Source organism: Pogona vitticeps, chromosome 3 (assembly GCF_051106095.1).
Source record: "Pogona vitticeps strain Pit_001003342236 chromosome 3, PviZW2.1, whole genome shotgun sequence".
In the NCBI taxonomy this organism is placed as follows: domain Eukaryota; kingdom Metazoa; phylum Chordata; class Lepidosauria; order Squamata; family Agamidae; genus Pogona; species Pogona vitticeps.
The window spans coordinates 51,028,295-51,045,907 of record NC_135785.1 but is presented as its reverse complement, the minus strand read 5'-3'; the positions used below and the strand labels follow the sequence as shown (position 1 = coordinate 51,045,907).

General features: G+C 42.1%; 1 protein-coding gene across 2 annotated transcripts in view; it reads left to right on the top strand.

The window, feature by feature from the left end:
• Window positions 1-831: 831 nt before the first annotated feature.
• The window catches only part of ARHGEF4 (Rho guanine nucleotide exchange factor 4), a 207,299-nt gene continuing 190,517 nt past the window's right edge, over window positions 832-17,613 (top strand). For both annotated transcript variants that reach the window (XM_078389381.1, XM_020803073.3), the window contains exons 1-2: window positions 832-1,779; window positions 5,089-5,124. In XM_078389381.1, coding sequence (XP_078245507.1) covers window positions 1,549-1,779; window positions 5,089-5,124 — 267 coding nt within the window. In that variant the 5' untranslated portion in view covers window positions 832-1,548. The remainder of the gene's footprint in view (window positions 1,780-5,088; window positions 5,125-17,613) is intronic.

Sequence of the window (17,613 nt, the reverse complement as noted above, 5' to 3'; positions counted from 1 at the left end):
GCCCTCAAGTGTATTCTCGAAGCCATAGAACTGCAACCTAAAATGACATTTTCAATGACTGATAAAATAAGGCATTTAATCTGGAACACATCACTTATTAATGTTGTTCAAGTGGGAACTAGAGATGGGGGTAATCGTATACAAAAATGAATATCCCAAATATCCCTGCACAGGTGGCGTTAACAAGGGTCCAGCCCCATGGAGCCGGAAAGTCCACTCACCGATCTGCCGTGGACGCAGATGGCGCAATTCCACGAATGGCTCTGCAGCACGCAATCAGATTGCCACTCTCTGACCTTGCAGTGAGGCTTGTCCTCCTGCCAGGAGTGGTGAGCAGATCGCGCGCTGCACAGCCATTCGTAGAATTGCGTCATCCACTTCTGCAGCGGATCGGTGAGTGGACCGTATACTAATACCCCATCTCTAGTGGGAACCAATTCAGGACACAGCCAATTTTAAACTAATGTAAATCTACCCAACATGGTTAAGAGGTATAAAATGCAACCCCCCCAAAAAAACCACAAAACCCTAAAACATATAAAACACTCAAAGCCTTCCCCCACAACAATAAGCCATTGATTTAATCTGGGAAACAGCTCAATAACTTGAATGTTGTGAAGAGGGCAACATTCTTAAAGATGTGATTAATCTGTGCCTTTATTAGTCACAATTAAAGTGTTAATAGCATGATGCATCTTTCTTGGCAAAAGTCACTTTATAACGTCAGCTAACAGCAGAATATGAATATGTGAGCCTTGGGACCTGCAAATGCTGGCTCTGTGACCATGTTGTGAACTTACTTTAAACAATTTAGCTATAAAGCTTCATGGGGAAAAAAATCTCAGAAGTGGGGAGGGTGGGTTGGCTGGGTAGAAGAGGAATTCATTAATCCAAAATATTTTGGCTGACTTCCATTCAGGACACTGCATTTATTCTTTTGAAATCTTTAGTATTTGCAAGCTGGACTGACAAAATAATCACAAACAATGAATTATTGTGGTTAGGATGGGGGGAAAACTGTCCAGCAACAACACATACACAGAGTTCCTGCTCCCTAAGAATGTTGTTTCTTTCCACAACTGGGATTTGCTGGAGAAAGCAAAGCTGATCAGAAGAGTTTTCAAAGATCATAGTATTTCCTTTTATTCTCTTTCTTAACACAAACAAGAGAGTACTGATCCTCTCTCTATCTCTGTGTGTGAAGAGGTCGGGGTGGGTGCTCTCATTAAACGGAATCTTTCTCTTTGCTCTTGGCAACCACAGGGGTATTCTTGTGCTGTATGACAAGACAGCTCTCTGGTCAGTGCTATATTTATCTTGTAGCTGAACACGCATTTGCAGGAGGTTGTTCGGCAAGAGAAAGGCAACAAGCCAGAGCACAGTTCAAACCGAGGAAAGTTTGTTCAAGCATCCTCTGACAACACTGCCTTCAGCTGCAGAAAATGAATTCCCCCACGGCCTGGAAGAGTTAACCGCTGGGTTGGGAACAAAGAATTCTCTCCCTGACTTGTCCATAGCGCTCTGAAGGAGGAGGAAAGAGGTGATAAGATGGAGCTGAACAACAAGTTAATGGGTGCATCCGGAGGACATCCAAGGGGACAAGAAGAGGAGGAGGAGGAGGACGCTCGTCCCGGTGCAAGCGGGTGGGATGCTGGGGTCAGGAGTAACGACCTGGATTGTGTACAAATGTATCTCACCTGTTTACCGGAGAGATACATGAAGGCAAAGTTTACTCTGACAGCCTACTTCATGTGTTGGCTCATCTTGAAACTCTGCAAGGTAAGAGAGTGAACATAAAGTAGAGGAAGGTGAACAATTGACTTCAAAAATGCTGATCCAGTAAAAAAAAAATCTTACTATGTCTGTATCGAGAAATTACAAATAAGGGGTGGATGGGGGGCACTGAAACTTTTAAAAGGTATTGAGAGTCTCGTATTCAAACAGACCAGGCTGAACAACTGAAAACCACTCAAGGAGCACTGCTTTCTTCAAATCTACCTCTCCTGGTGCTAATTAACAGCACCTCCCGTTACCCACTCCCCTGCCCAGTCTTTAATGAAGATTGATTCTGTACCAAAAGAATTAAAGAATCCAAGAGTAACAACATGTAACCTTGCTTCTGAGCCACCAGTGGGGGTGAGGGAGAACCAGGACTGTAAGAAAAATTGTTTCCTTGTCTTATCGAACATTATTCAGTGTGTTGCATCCCTCCACCGTTACCCTCTTTTACTGAAAAAGAGGGTAATGGTGGAGGGATGCAACACACTGAGACAAATACTCATTATTACAAGATTTCTGCTAAGCTGGAATTTGATGACATTTGCTTTAATTTTTCAAAACAACATGAACATTATTTTAAAAATGTGAATTCATAGGTGTTGCATAAATTCCTAAAAGTCTTTCCAACTAACTTCAAAACCTTCACAAGGAAAGAAGATAAAACAGGTGACAAGATGCTATTAAAGAAATGTGCTCTAACATGCAGGCCTAAGCATAGTTTCCTAGGAGTAAATCTTATGAAACTCAATGGGTCTTACACCTGAGTAGTCTTGAGTAAGAGTGTCCTCTTAAGTGTTGTAAAAAGCCTCTTCTAGAACTTTCTGGTATTTGTGCTTCACGTAAAGCATCAAAACACCGTTGTGAAATTTAATACACATTGAAATAGTAGTGTATAGTGTACAGCCATGAAGTATACTATACAGCTTTCCCTCTCTCGGTTATCTGTGAGGGAAGAATTGGACTCAGGAAAGGAAACAAACTACTGTATTTATGTTTCTGAATAGGAATTCAGTATATTGCATCATCCCTCAGATAGTGGATAACATTTCCAGATACTTTCAGCTTGAGATGTACAAATGGTTTGAAACTTAAATTACAAGTGTCTGGAAGTTTGACCAACTATCAAGGGACAATTAAGCAACACCAACCTTTATGATTCATTTCTATTACAAATAATTGTTTGTCACATTAAAATATATATGAAACATGGTTATCCTTTGAATTAATATAAAATTATAAATGTTATTTTGCATCCCTACAGTTCCAGGGAGTACTACATTTAAAAAATAGCCTCTCCATTCATAAATTTAAAATGGCTGTGTCTCCATGTTGCAAACCATCCATATTCATTGTAACATATTCAAAAACAACTTCTGTTAGGATCAAAGTGCATTTTTCTGAGGTAACCTCCCAGAGATAACTGAGTATGGGGGAGGGGGAAGGAGGGTGAGCAGCAACTGTCCTGGGAGGAGGAGGGATTCCCTCTATTTTCAGTCCATGAATGCTGAACCAGAAGAAATGCTGTTGTGATATGGACACACCTTTGTGCCACAGGTGCTGCAGAAAAATTGGCAGGGCCTCACTAACAGGTTGCATTGATAAGACAAGAGAATGTCTAGGGAGGGATGAGAAATACTATGCTACCATGTTGGCAAAAAGCAATTTAGTGCAGCATTTCTCAATGATACGAAGTAATTCCACTCTTTTCGAAAATACCAGATTCTCAGTGTCCCCTGTATATCACCACTGGTAAAAACCACAATATTACCATCTACCTCCTACATTCCATGTAAAGCACCTTCTCTGCCCAACACAGTTGGCCCTACTACCAGACACAGTCTCACCAGACATAGTGAGACAGCCACCACAGGCAGCATATGTTGAGTACAATGAAACAGCAGCTAATTGCTCATTATTCAATTTGTCATTACAGTATTGCATTTTTACTGCTAAGAATGATTGACTGGCTTTGAGTGCTGCTTTTGCTCAAGCACACACACACACACACACACACACACACACACACACACACACACACACACACACACACACACACACACACACACACGCACAGAGAGAGAGAGAGAGAGAGAGAGAGAGAGAGAGATGGTGCCAAAGGTATGATATGAAGTGTGACAAGAGGAATGGGAAAAGGGATGTAGCAAAGGGATAACCATGTTAGCCTGTTGTTGCAAAACCAGGAAAGAATAAAGAATCCCATGACACCTTCTAGCCTAAATAGTTTGCTATTTTTATGGACACTTTGTTATTTTCCCACTGTAAGAGATATTGACCTTTACCAGTTGCAAAACTGTTTGTACTCACTAATGTATCACTGATGTCCTGCATCCTCTTGGACAGGCACATTATCCACACTACTCGTGTCACTCGCGTGAGTCAGGAGGTGAGGCTGAGGAGCCTGACACCGAGGGAGGCCCAGAAGGAAAAAACAAGAAACCGGGCCTTCTCGGAGGTGGCTCCTCGCCTCTGGAACAACCTACCTCTGGAGATTTGCGTGGCCCCCTCACTGGGTATCTTTAAAAATCAACAGGCCTTTCCTCAAGTTAATCCGTGATGTTTTCTTTTCCTCTCTTCTCTTATTGTCTGCCTTCCATCTTGTCGAATTTGTTTATTATGTAATAATTCTTTTGTCTTTATCTGACTTTTTATGTTGTAAGCTACCTAGAGTGGTCGTAACTGACCAGATAGGTGGGATATAAAATAAATAAATAAATAAATAAATAAATAAATAAATAAATAAATAAATAAATAAATAAATAAATAAATAAATAAATAAACAAACAAACAAACAAACAAACAAACAAACAAACAAACTAGGGAAACATCACAGGTGCCTTAGAATATAGTTTCATCACAGTCATAGTAAACTATATTCTAGGCAGCTCATGACTCTTTATCTGTACCACTCCATCTCTTCCTGCTCTGATAAGAAAAGAGAGTACTGAGAAGCACTCCTGCAACGTGACTTCAAGCATGTATAGTTATGATGAATATACAGTGTAATTATGTCTAACACAATGAGCTTGCATGAAGGGCCTTTGTTTGCCTTCTCCATCATCAGAGTAGAATGAACAGTTCCATTGAAGAAAAGAAATGCAAAACCAGCTGCTTTTCCTAGCCTTCTGTTGTTCTCTTTTGGCACAGACCTGAGAGGCAAATTTATCCCAGGGGTGATTCCACTGGAGTCAGAATCGACATTGCAAAAGGAATGAATTGAAGGATGGATATTTGTATGTGGATGTTTGCTTCTAGGTCTTCCTCTAACTTCTGGTATTCATGTCTTCACAGAGAGCTTGGGAGAAAAGATGCTCAGCTGCCCAAAAGGTAAGATTTAATAACAATTGCAAAATGATGCCAGATGCTTATTTATTTATCAGTTTCAAAGACATGTCTTTGTTTGACTAATAAGATGTTTCAGCTAGACATATGCTTCGTTTACAATTGTTTCCAAGTCTGGATATGTACTAATCTATTAAAAAAGACAAAATAAACATGTCATTAGATATTGTTCTTTCAACATGGGGAAACTGCAGTATAATACCTAGTAAAGAGGAAAACACCATGTAACAACTTTATCATTACCACTTGCAGTAAACACATGGAATTTAATTTTTTTTGGGGGGGGGGAACCCCACTGCTGTAGAGCACAAATTAAGCTGCAATTTTATACAATAAAGATGTTCCTGGCAGTAAGTCCACTGAAATAACAGAACTTACTTCTCAGTTGACATGTATTGGACTGGATTGTCAATGTGCAATTTAATATTTACATTCACAGAATGAATACTCCATGTAGCTGTTGTCAAATCCATAATAAAATGTCCGTCTTGACCAGATTGCCTGTCCATCTCTTATATTTCCAATGAAATTTGATTTAATGGAAAAATGCAAGGGTCTTACATTCATCTTTCAATTCCTTTTTTCAGCTATGGTGCCCTGCATTCCATTTCCATGTAACACGGGGTTGAAATCTCCTGCTCCAATTAACAAACAAACAAACAAACAAAAAACCCACACCGGCTATTTGGAGTTTACGTCCTTTCTCTTCTTTGTTTCTACACAAAGCAGCTGGCAAGAGTGTTGGCCTCCAGAGGGGAGGATCTTGACAAGACGGACTAATCAATATTCAGCAGCGCAGGTTGCTCATTATGCAGCCATTGATTATCTCTGGAAGTTGCCCACTGTGCATGCCTCATTCTTCACTCTTGCCTCCACAGCCACACGCATAACTGTGCATGTACGCAGACAAACATACCTCCCACAAGGCCACCCTTTTGTGCCCAGCAGGGGGGGAAAAAGAAAAGACTTCACCAAAGCTCCCTTCATAACCCCTTCCCACTGAGGTCAGGGAATAGTGTGCATTCCAATGGAAATAGGAGGGGTGTGGGAAACCCCCGTCCTTAATCCCTGACACCCTTCATCCTACAAAGTTAAAGACATAAACAGGGAAAAGTGGAGCCCATCTAATTCTACCAGGAAAGATGCAATTCTGCTCTATATCATGAAAAGTGAAAAGATATTGGAGTGAGAGATAACTTCTCTGTTGCTGCCTCCAGCTATTTGGAAGGCTAATGAGCTTGGGCCAAAGCAGTTTGTTTTTAGCCTGCTCTGTGTAGTTATCACAGCAAGCAGCACCAAGCACCAGCTACCTTAACGTGTGGATTTAGACCCTGGCAATTGGAATGGTTAGCAGAGCACACTTCTACCCTTGGGAAGAAATCATGTCTGAACTCCTCGTTCTAACAGAATAAGAAAGCTAGTGTTTAGTAGAGAAATAGGAACTTTAATTCCAGCTGTTTAAGATAGCAGCTGGAATTATGCTCCCTGATGCAGAGGGTGCTGGCCACCTCCTCACCTCTTGGGAACAAAGGCACGATATTTCCTCTATCCTTTAGAGATGGGTCAAGAGAAAAATGTTGGCAGCAGGCGGGGGGGAGAGAAAGTGACATCAGAAACAGTGAGAATATTAGTCTAGGTCAAAGGAAACATCAGCCTAGGTAAGAGCAGGTGAAGGACAAACCTGAGGAGGTTCTTTTCTCTTTCGCTACTTTCCAGCATGTAAAGATGTGCATCTTCTTCAATGAAGCTGAGTTTGAAACAGGCATGTAGTACGGTGATCAGAATGGTTGTTGTGGGTATTTCGGGCTCTTTGGCCATGTTCTGAAGGTTGTTCTTCCTAACATTTTGCCAGTCTTTGTGGCCAGCATCTTCAGAGGACAGCACTATTACCTGACCAGAGCACAGAGTGCTGTCCTCTGAAGATGCCGGCCACAGAGATTTTCATAGTGTTTCTGTAACAAATAGTTACCCCCTCCATTTTTGCTCCGTGTTGTTTTAATAATTTGTGTTTGTCCACAGTTCCACATGCATATGCTCATTGTTTGGCGGTATATCTCTCTCTAAGAAAGGCCTCAGGTTGCTTTGGAAGTTGTGGATTTTCCTGATTACTCTAGACTCAAAAGGTTTTGTTAGCACTTTTTGGTGCAAGCTGTGCCACTTCTCAAGGGCTTTACCAGGCTATGAGTAGACTCCGTTCATCCAAACAGGGAGGGTATCTCATTTTGTACAGATATTTATTTAATGGCTTTCACCTTATGGGGGGGGGGAGTCAGTTTTCATACCTATTTCAGACTATAACATCAATTGTGTCTGTTTACTAACCTGCATTTCAGAAAACTGACATTAGTGATGTTGTTAATGGCGAATAGCAGAAGAGCTCTAGTGAAAATGTGATTAGATTGCCCTCTGGCGGTCCATAAAAGTGTGTCAATCAAACCAAATATTTCTGGGTCAGAGGTGGCTGGTGGCTTTCCAGACATAATAGGAAAAATTCCATGGTCTTGAATGCTCTGCAGATTGCCAAGATCATCAATGTATTCAGTGACAGATCACCCAGTCACATGTCCTCCATAGCAGAGACATGAGAGCAGGAGCTGGTGAAACTTTCCGGGGCTTGGACCTGGCCTTTGGCTTTTCATCTGCTCACCGGCTGAAATTTTTTTTCCATCCATTGATACTGATCTATTTATGAATATATATAGCTTATGCACATTTTTAATTGGGGGGGGGGGAAGAGGAATTCCTTCTCTCTTTCTCTGCTCTTTCTATCTACTTCCCTTGGCTTTGCATCACCCTGGTGAATACTTTGCACCAGTAAGCAAGGAAACTAGGAAGCAAGATGAGCACTTCTGCTCCCCTAACAATAAATCTGGGGCCTCTGAATATTCTCCAAGTATTTTCCCCAGGCCATCTAGTCTGATTACAGAGGTAGTTCGGATGGAAGCAAAACCATGGCAGCCGCAGCGTTTCTGCAGCCCCCCATTGGTGTGAGCTATGTCAGAGGGAACAACTGGGACACCAGTGTGCCTGGCTCCCCCCCCCCCGCTGCTCCCTCCCAAATGGCTTGCTATGTTACACCACAATGTGCTGCAAGAATGATGGCAACATTTGACAAATTCCTCCCAGTTTATCCAGCAAATGTGTCCAGGGAAAAGCCACTGTGATACCTGGAATGACAGGCTAACACTTTATGACTTGATGAGAGTGAGGAAATTTTAGAATGTTAGAACAGCAGATATTCTTCCAGGTCTGCTAAGGATAGTGTACTGGTTTTTAGCTATAATTTCTTTGTAAGACTTCAGTAGGGTCTGGTGTGAACGGACAAGGAGAACCAGGAATGGTGAGATTTGTCACTGTAGAAACTGAGCGCACCCTTCTCTGTCCCGCTATGCCCTTTGTGCCACTTGAGAAATGGAATGATTTCCAGCATCTGTCTTGCTAATGTTTTCCAAAGTGATGACTTTAAAGTGATCCCCCGCTAAGTGTGCTAAGGCAGTACTTGCGCAACAACTGCCTTGAGCCTTTGGATGTCTTTGCAAAGGGCTAAACTAAACAAGAAGCAGGTGGCTTTTGGGGAGCTGATTGCACCCAGTATAAAGCAAGTGTTGTTGGCCTCTCACTCTGGATCAGCAGTACTGAAGACATGGGGTTAACGTATTTAAAAAGAAAAACTTTTTTGCAGTTTTCCTAACCTAAATTGTACTCCGGAGACGCTGTTAGCTCTATCACACCTTTACTGCTATGTGGTTTATGGCAGCTTTGGGGGAACAGTTAATTTGTCCTTTCAGCAAATAGCTCAGTAAAAATGAAAACAGAGGCATATCCCACATCTGACACCCAGTGTGTGTCCTGCAGCTCAGTGCAAAGAGGTTTGTCCTCTTTCTCTATAGAAATGTCTTCTATGAATTCCATGGCTGGGATGCCAAAGCCCCCAGAGGGCTGCATTCATGAAACTCTGCTGTGCAGGCTGTGACCAAATGTGCCTTTGTTAACCACTTTTTATTCCCCTGGGGGCCCCATGGCTCTATTTATTTTTTCCTCTAAGAACCAGCATAGGTTTCTGATGGGAATAAAGGAGCTCCACTGAAGGATAGGACTGTGGGTGTAATCGTTTCAACCAATGGTTAAACAGGAAACAGAACACTTCATTTACAGAGCTGGAACACCGAAATATTAAGCTAGCAGACTTGACAGCATCCAGTTTTTCCATTGTGCTTGTATCTTTTAGAGCCCTTAACTTAATGCTGTGATCGGTGCTCTCCCTCTGCCCTACACCGCAGCACTCTCTGTTTCAGAACTATAGCCGTCTCCCTGACTCTCTCTTTGTCACACACACACACAAAGAGAGATGTAGACACACACTCTGACTCCAGCGGACTGTAAATGATTCTCCCTTTCTTAGCATCCTTTGTGGAGTTCTGAAAGCAGTAGCAGTCTGAGGCAAAGACAGGATGGATACCCGTGCTGTTTATCACACTGACCTGCGATGGGTCTGCTTCCAAACTGGACTGAAGGTTTTCCTTTCCCTCCCTGTTGTGTGCATGTGGCCGATTTGCAGGTCTGCCTTGTTGCAGGCCTGTTAACTTCATTTCCCAGTTCACCTATTGCCCCTCATGCTAGAGTCTGGTATTATTGAAACAATTTGGATTAATTTGTTAATGGTAAGTACTGACAAGCCCTGCTGTGGAGGGGAAGTGGATCCAATGAAGGCATCACCGAGCAGTTTCCTGCTGGGCCTTGTCAGCATTTGCAGCAACCACTAGGCCTCCCCTAAACAAGGGCAGCTCCACTTCTGTTCTTTCTGGGATACTTGATCAGAGCCTGGATGACCCCTTTCCACTCTTCATTGCTCTCTGCACGTTCTCATGCGTCTGGCCGTTGGTCACCCATCTTTTAGATTACTGTTTGTTTCGGTTTACTTTTCTCACCCCTTCTCTTAGAAATTCTATGTGAACAGAATATGCTCTTGTAGCTGGCAGGCTCCTGCCTGAGCAGGTGTTGAACTTTCTGCAAATTTTTACACAAGCTGGGCCAGAGGTTCCTTCGGCTGTCGCAGGCACCACTCCGGCCCCTTTTTAATTCCAAAAATTCTAGAGATAAAATGTAGTTTCACGTGACTTTGGGTATAGATTTCTTGCGGGATATAAATCCAATAATAAATAAAATAAAATAAAATAAATAAGTGATAAAGGTTAAAACAGCAGTAAAACATTTCTTCACAAACTATAATATAGACAACCAACTTCCTTCAACTCTCTGCTCTATGGTGCTCCCCTCCAGACAGTCATATCTTAACTATTATTTCTACTGCTTCTCTCTAGACAATCTACCTTTCCCCTCACTCAATCATACTAGCCAATCACCATTGGACTCACCACAGCACTGTGCCCATATCAATCCACAACACAGGCATTCAAAACTCTGTCTGCAAATCTTATATATATGTCTGCAAATCTTACACACACACACACACACACACACACACACACACACACACACACATATACACACACATATATACATATATACTGTACATACATATACATATATATACATATATGTTTTGAACACACATAAACACGCACACATCCTGATTACCAAAGTCTGAGGCTTGGCTTTAACCATTCTGCAGACCTTATTAGCCCACCTAAGATGTGCACAGTACAGTATTGGCCTTAGCTCCACCTGTTGCTGGCAGCAGCGAATGCTCAGTCAGCAGTGCTGTCCAGGGTCCTGTTTTCATCTGCCCTCATCCCAAGAGACTCTGAACTGACCCTGCTTGTTTGTTTGATTTTCTTACCATGACTGGACTTTATCCATTTTGACTGACTTCATCAGATGGTACTAGCTTCCCCTATAACCAAAAAAAGCACCACCAGAAGAAGACAGTATTGTGATATAAGAGGCATTATATTGGATGTTTTATTCTTCATTTTTCTCCCCTTATAAGCTCTACAATTCCCATCTCTCCACTTTGATTAAAGGATATTTTCATTGAACTGTGCACCACAAATGCAAGATCTGTCTGTCTGTCTCTGTCCATTCACCCAACTACCTACCTACTATAATGCTTGATATCTCATCTTTTCCCACGAGATTCCCTGGAGCAGACATTAAATACATTGGCTTGTAATTTCCTTTATCTCGTCAGTCCTTCTCCCACCTTAGTCCATGTTACATGAGCTATTTTGTAGTCCTCTAGTAGAGAGGCCAATCTTAGAGGAAACCTTTTATTAGAACTAGGTGGCTGCAAACCAGCCTTGATAATCTATTAATTTATTTACTTGTTGGTAAGACTTAGAATGTTGTGTCTTATTCCCACTATTTGACTCCAGGATGACTAAATTGACAAATAGTGCTCTGGGATTGGGACTGTAGATTCACCTTGTTCTCTATTGACTCTGCTGTAGCCATGCTATTGCAAATTAAAATGACTGCAGTACAACCACCTTAACAAGATGCTAGCAAGTGCAGATTGACACTTTTGTCCTCGCTCTCTCTGCACAGTCTATGTATGGAGCAGCAGAGGGAGGTGTCTGGTCAGGAATTCTGATGCCTGAACATCTCCTTATATTCATAGTAAACTATTGTTCAAGTCTCAATTTTAAAAGCACTTTCATTTTCAGGGCTACTTTTTCTACACTCCCTTAATTATTTTAACACTCTCTACACACAATTTTTCACATCTTGACAGAGGGAGCAACGTTTTTGTTTTAAAGCCTATTTGGGTGGTGCTGATGTGTTGTACCTTTTAGGGGGGAAAAAATCAGATGCTTCCTTCCAGTAGCGGTTGGATACAGGAGAGGGAAGGAGATTTTTATTTGCTTGTTTCCTTTCTTTTCTTTAAGGAAGGGGGTCAAATGGGGTCACTGGAGGTGCAGATGCCATGCGGTTGCAAGGATTGTACCAAATGGCATAATGGACCTCTATATGACCTTAAGCAACCCTATTTAGCTTCAGTTTATTTAATGCTGACAGTTTCCTATTCTTATCCTTATTTACTTGGAATGAGTTTTGTGAGTTTTTATTGAAGTTAGTACATGCAATCCTATGGCATCCCAGTGCTCATAGAAGAAAATGGGTGTCCCTCTCCACCTGTAGAAAGAGAGGTCTGTGGGAAGTTCCTTCTGGTAATAAGTATGATGATGTTTCATTTCAAGAACTGGCTCATCCAGTCTTCTTCCTAATTCTAACCATCAAAATTGCTGCTGTATCCCAAAATACATTATTTTATTATGTAGAAATTTGCATTCATTAGCAGATTGGACACATATAAACAAGGATGTGGACAGACAGACTGATCTGATGGATTTATTGTCCACTATACATGAATGACTGTCCAAAATGTCAGACTTTAAGGACTGAGACCTACGTATATGTTAAAATTTTTCTTCTGTAAATTTTAATGGCTACAGAGTGAAACATATGTAATGCAGAACCATCTCCTTTTAGATATTTTAAAGATTGCATTTTCTCTTATCTTCCCCTGATTGTTCTGATTTTCCTCACCGTAATTAATTTTCCTTGGCTGTCTAAACAGCACTACTGGGAGTCTCAACTTCTTCTATATTAGCCATTTTTTTCTGTATTTGATCATTGCCTTCTTCATTCTTCTGTGCATGATGCTGGGTTCTGTAGTTCGGTCTTGTATTGATTTTCCCCTTATCTTTGCTCTCCCAACCCTGGAATAAAGATGCAAGACAATGATATGGGTTAAATACGGGCCACACTTTATTGATTTAAATTCAGATTCGAATTTACCATCCTTTGGTAAAAGGAGGGGGCCTCCTGTAGTGCAGAAACAGGTAAATGGCAGGGGTATCCAAATACCCCTTGATCAACAAATGACTGAATCCATGGCCCCAGGTGCCAGCAATCTTAAAGATAGCAGGAACCTGGCTGGCCACTAATAAACACCCCCAGACCTAAAGCTACCTTTAGTTGATGACTGTTGGTCCGGAAGTGGCTCAGCGCATCTTCCCACCACAGGCACTGTAATCGCACAATCTGCAGTGCCGGGAGGTTGGATACACAGTTGGCTTACCTGACATTACAGTGGGACACACCGAAAATACCTGTTTTTTCCACACTACCCACCACAGCATAGGGACTAGCCACGCTTTGTCCCATACCCGCCACCGAGTCACTCGAGCTTGACAAGCAGGCCCCCTTTGATGTCTTCCAAGCCTAAGTCAGAAAGGTGGACTCTGTCTTTCCTGAAAAATTCAAGTCTCTCCGCTTGGATCCTTTGGTGACCTATCACTGATCTGAGGCCACTGCAGATAGCTCTACATACTTCACGGTTAACGCCCCGCCAGGCCATGTTAACATCGCATAAATTCCAGGTGCCTCACCAGGCCAACCGAGGAATGATCGTGGACCACATGATCCACATAGTAGGATACCTGGCATTAAACCATTTAGGGTTGCGAATAATGTGCAGTATCAGTGCCTTACCAGAAAGTTAGGGCAAATCATTGCCGCCAAGGTGCACTACCAGCACGTCTGGTGGAGAATGCCCAAAAGCCGTCAATCTGCACAACTGGTTCCACTGCATGCCACACAGCCCTTTCCAGGTGATGTGCGCATGGGCCCCAAGCCCCAAATCGCTCCCCAATGGGGATGTGGCAGCATAACATTCTGCCCAATGTATGTAGCTGTGACCAATGATCACAACATGCCTCCGTCTTCCAGACCCTAAAGGACCTGTAGGACACAAAACCAGGCCCCTGCCTATATGTTAGGTAGAGTTCTTATGTATCTTTGATAACTTGAAGATGACTACCAGCCTAGTGGTCCTCACCGACCAGATAGGCGGGGTATAAATTAAATAAATAATAATAATAATAATAATAATAATAATAATAATAATAATAATAATAAGAATAAGAATAAGAATAAGAATAAGAATAAGAATAAGAATAATAATAATAATAATAATAATAATAATAATAATAATAATAATAATAATAATAATAATAATAATAATAATAATAATAATAATAATAATAATAATAATAATAATAATAATAATAATAATAATAATAATAATCACTTGATTTCCTCTGAGCTATAACTCAGGGCTCCTGCAGTGGAGGCTGCTCCAATTCTAAACGAATGGGTGCCAGACCTAGTGCCCAGAATGCCTACTTTATTCAGTGCAAGGTCTGTCAATTTCTAAAACTGATATTTAGTCAGAGGTGACATATCAGCGTGCTGGAAGAAATAACCTGCATCCTGGCCTCTAATTATCAAATAAGCTCATGTGGCTTTAACCAGGCATATACTATCTATGCTGCACTGCCCAAGGGTAATTTGCTTGCCCTTGCCTGTTTGATCGGCCTTGGATCGCTTAATTAAAATTTGTACCTTTCCATCTTGTACTTTAACATTTTGCCATTGTAGAGCTAGCCTGGATTTATCTGATTTACGCCTCGCTACCAGCTCGCTGATTCTGAGGGCACCAAAAAAGGCAATTAATGAAGCTGCTTAAAATAAAACTTATTCATATTTGTCCCTACAAAGGAGCTCCCATTGCTTGCATATGCATTCCAAAAAGGGAGGGAAAATAGGTGTCCTGGTGTCTAGCACTCTCTCCCTTTCTTTGGCCCATCCCTCTAACATTTTCCTTATGCGAAAGTCCCCTGAAAAATCCCTGTAACCATTTATTTTTGACTAAAAGGCCAGGGCCAACAGCTTATCTGGGATAGTGCTGGCCTCCAGTCCCTTTCTGTTAAGATATACTATAAACTGCTGTAAATGCTTGACCAGTGCCAGCCAAACTGGCTCCAGGTCAACCATTCTTCCTAAAGTCCTGAAATTCTATACTCACGGCTGAGTAACCCGTTCTTGTCCTCGGTGCCAAGGACGCATCCTCGGTGCTCTGGATGCATCCTCACACCAATGTGCCAGACCTCTGGAGGAAGGACTTCTGGCAGCTTCCTGGCTCCGGGGTCTAGTTCCCTGAACCGCTCAATTTGTTGGCGTGATAATGCATCAGCTATCCTATTGTCTAAGCCTGGTATGTGTTGGGCATGCACCAATATGCAACGCCCGTAAAGTAAAGGCCCTGACCAATGTCATGACCCACTCCGAGTGTGACGTAAGGTTGGTTGTCACACCAAAAATGGACCACTGAATTTGACAATTCCTCAGCCCACAGCCATAATGCACCTACTATTGGAAAAAAATTCTTAAAAGGTCAGGTCCCTTGTAATGCCTTTCTGAGGCAAGTCATCCAACCATATGCCTGAGCACCATCTGCCTCGGAAATAAATTCCTAATCCTAAGGATCTGGCAGCATCTGAGTGCACCTAGAAATCTGCTCTCAAACCAATCATGGATCTCCAAAAGGAGATTCTGTTAAATTTCTCAAGGAATTGACTCCAAACAAGGAGATTTTCCCTCATACCTCATGTTACCCTGGTTCTGTGCATTGGTTGGTTAAGACCCTTCATAGCATTACACAGGTGCCGTAAGAATGCATGTCCTGGTGCCACAACTCTGCAGGCAAGGTTCAAATGCCCAACTATTTCCAGAAGTTCCTTAAGTGAGACTTTTCCCTTGTGTAAGAGAAACACTATCCTAGACCTGAGATCCTTCAGTTTATTGAGGGGCAGCCTTGAAGTTTGCTGTACAGTGGTGCCTCACTTAATGATTACCTCGTTAAACAATGAATCCACTTGACGATGAGGTTTTTGCGATCACTTTTGCGATCGCAAAACGATGTTTTAATGGGAAAAATCGCTTTCTGATGATCGGTTCCCTGCTTCGGGAACCGATTCTTCGCTTTACGACAATCAGAAAACAGCTGATTGTCGGGTTTCAAAATGGCTGCCCACTGTTTAAAATGACTCCCCGCTGTGCTTAGGATGGATTCATTGCATTACAGGCACCAGAAAATGACCGCCCTATGGAGGATCTTCGCTGGACGATTAGGTATTTAGCCCATTGGAACGCATTGAGTGGTTTTCAATGCGTTTCAATGGGTTTTTTCCCCGTTTGAGGACGATTTTGTTCTACAGTGATTTCGCTGGAATGGATTAACATTGTCAAGCAAGACACTACTGTATTGTGTTGAATTCTATGCCTAGAAAGGTGAGGGATGTGGCTGGTCCCTCTGTCTTTTCTTCAGCAAGGGGCAGCCCCAGGTCATTTGCCAATGCCTGGAAGTTGTTCAGTATAAACCTGCATTTACCTAAGTTCCTTTTCCCACAGAAAAAGAAATCATCAAGGTAATGGGCTGTAGAATAACAGTGCACCCTTTCCGTTCAATGAAGGAACTAAATTTCTCAAAGGCAGCACACGACACTGAGCAGCCCATGAGTAAGGCCCTATCTATGTAAAATGAACCTTGAAATTGAAAACCCAAGAAGTTGAAATCAAGGGGGTGAACGGGCAAAATTCTAAACACTGATTTAATATCACATTTTGCCTGTTCAGCCTCCACCCTGCACCTTTTATTTATTTATTTATTTATTTATTTGTTTATTTATTTATTGGACTTATATACCGCCCCATAGCGCTACAAGCACTCTCCGGGCGGTTTACAATTTAATTATACAGGCTACACATACTCACTGCCTCATCAAAGGAAGTGTACCTAACAGTGCATAATTCTGGGGGGGGGGGGGGATGACATCATTAACTGACATTCCGTCCAGAAAGGACAAGTGGTGGATTAACCAGAACTCACCCTGGGCCTTTTTTTGGCACTATGCCTAAAGGAGAAACTCTCAGGTTTCTGATAGGTGGCGTTGAGAACGATCCAAGGACCCTGCCTTCCTTAACTTCCTTATTGATTTTGTTCTGCACTATATCTTCCATGCCCATTATTGATGGGAGGTTCCGTGCAATAAATGCTTTGCTCTCTCCTTCTGCCAGGATTCTGAACCCATATCTAAATCCGTCCAACAGATACTTGGCATCTTCTTTGCGAAGATATGTACTTAGCCATTTTTCTAAAACCTTAATCTTAATTGTGCTGGGTCCCTTTTCCAGGGGGACCCCCACCATTGTCAGGCTTCTTGCCTCCTCCAGCACCCTTGTTCTGGTGCTGGCCACCTGCTTTAAAGCAGGACGAATTCAGGTATTTTAAAGCAGCCCCCTCCGGTCTGCAAATATCCGCTGCGTTTATGCAGTACATTTTTAAGGGTAGAGGGAGGCAACCGGGTGAGTGCGCAAGGCGGCTGTAGCGAAAACCATTCCTGCCAGGATTGCTTCAAAGAAGGGGAAAGAGAGGAAGCCCAGCAAAAACTGAACTAAAACCAAAACCCCGTTCAGTAGCGTGAACGCTTGCTCCCTTGAATTAATGCCACTAAACTTTCAACTATTTAATCTTCCTGTTTCCCTCCTTTCTTTCCTTTACACTGTCATATTTACTCTCCGCTGCTATTATAGTTTATTTCTTTTATTTTTAAATTTTTTTGTTTTAAAAAAAACCTTTCGCACTGAAGTGCAGATGGCGCAAATCGC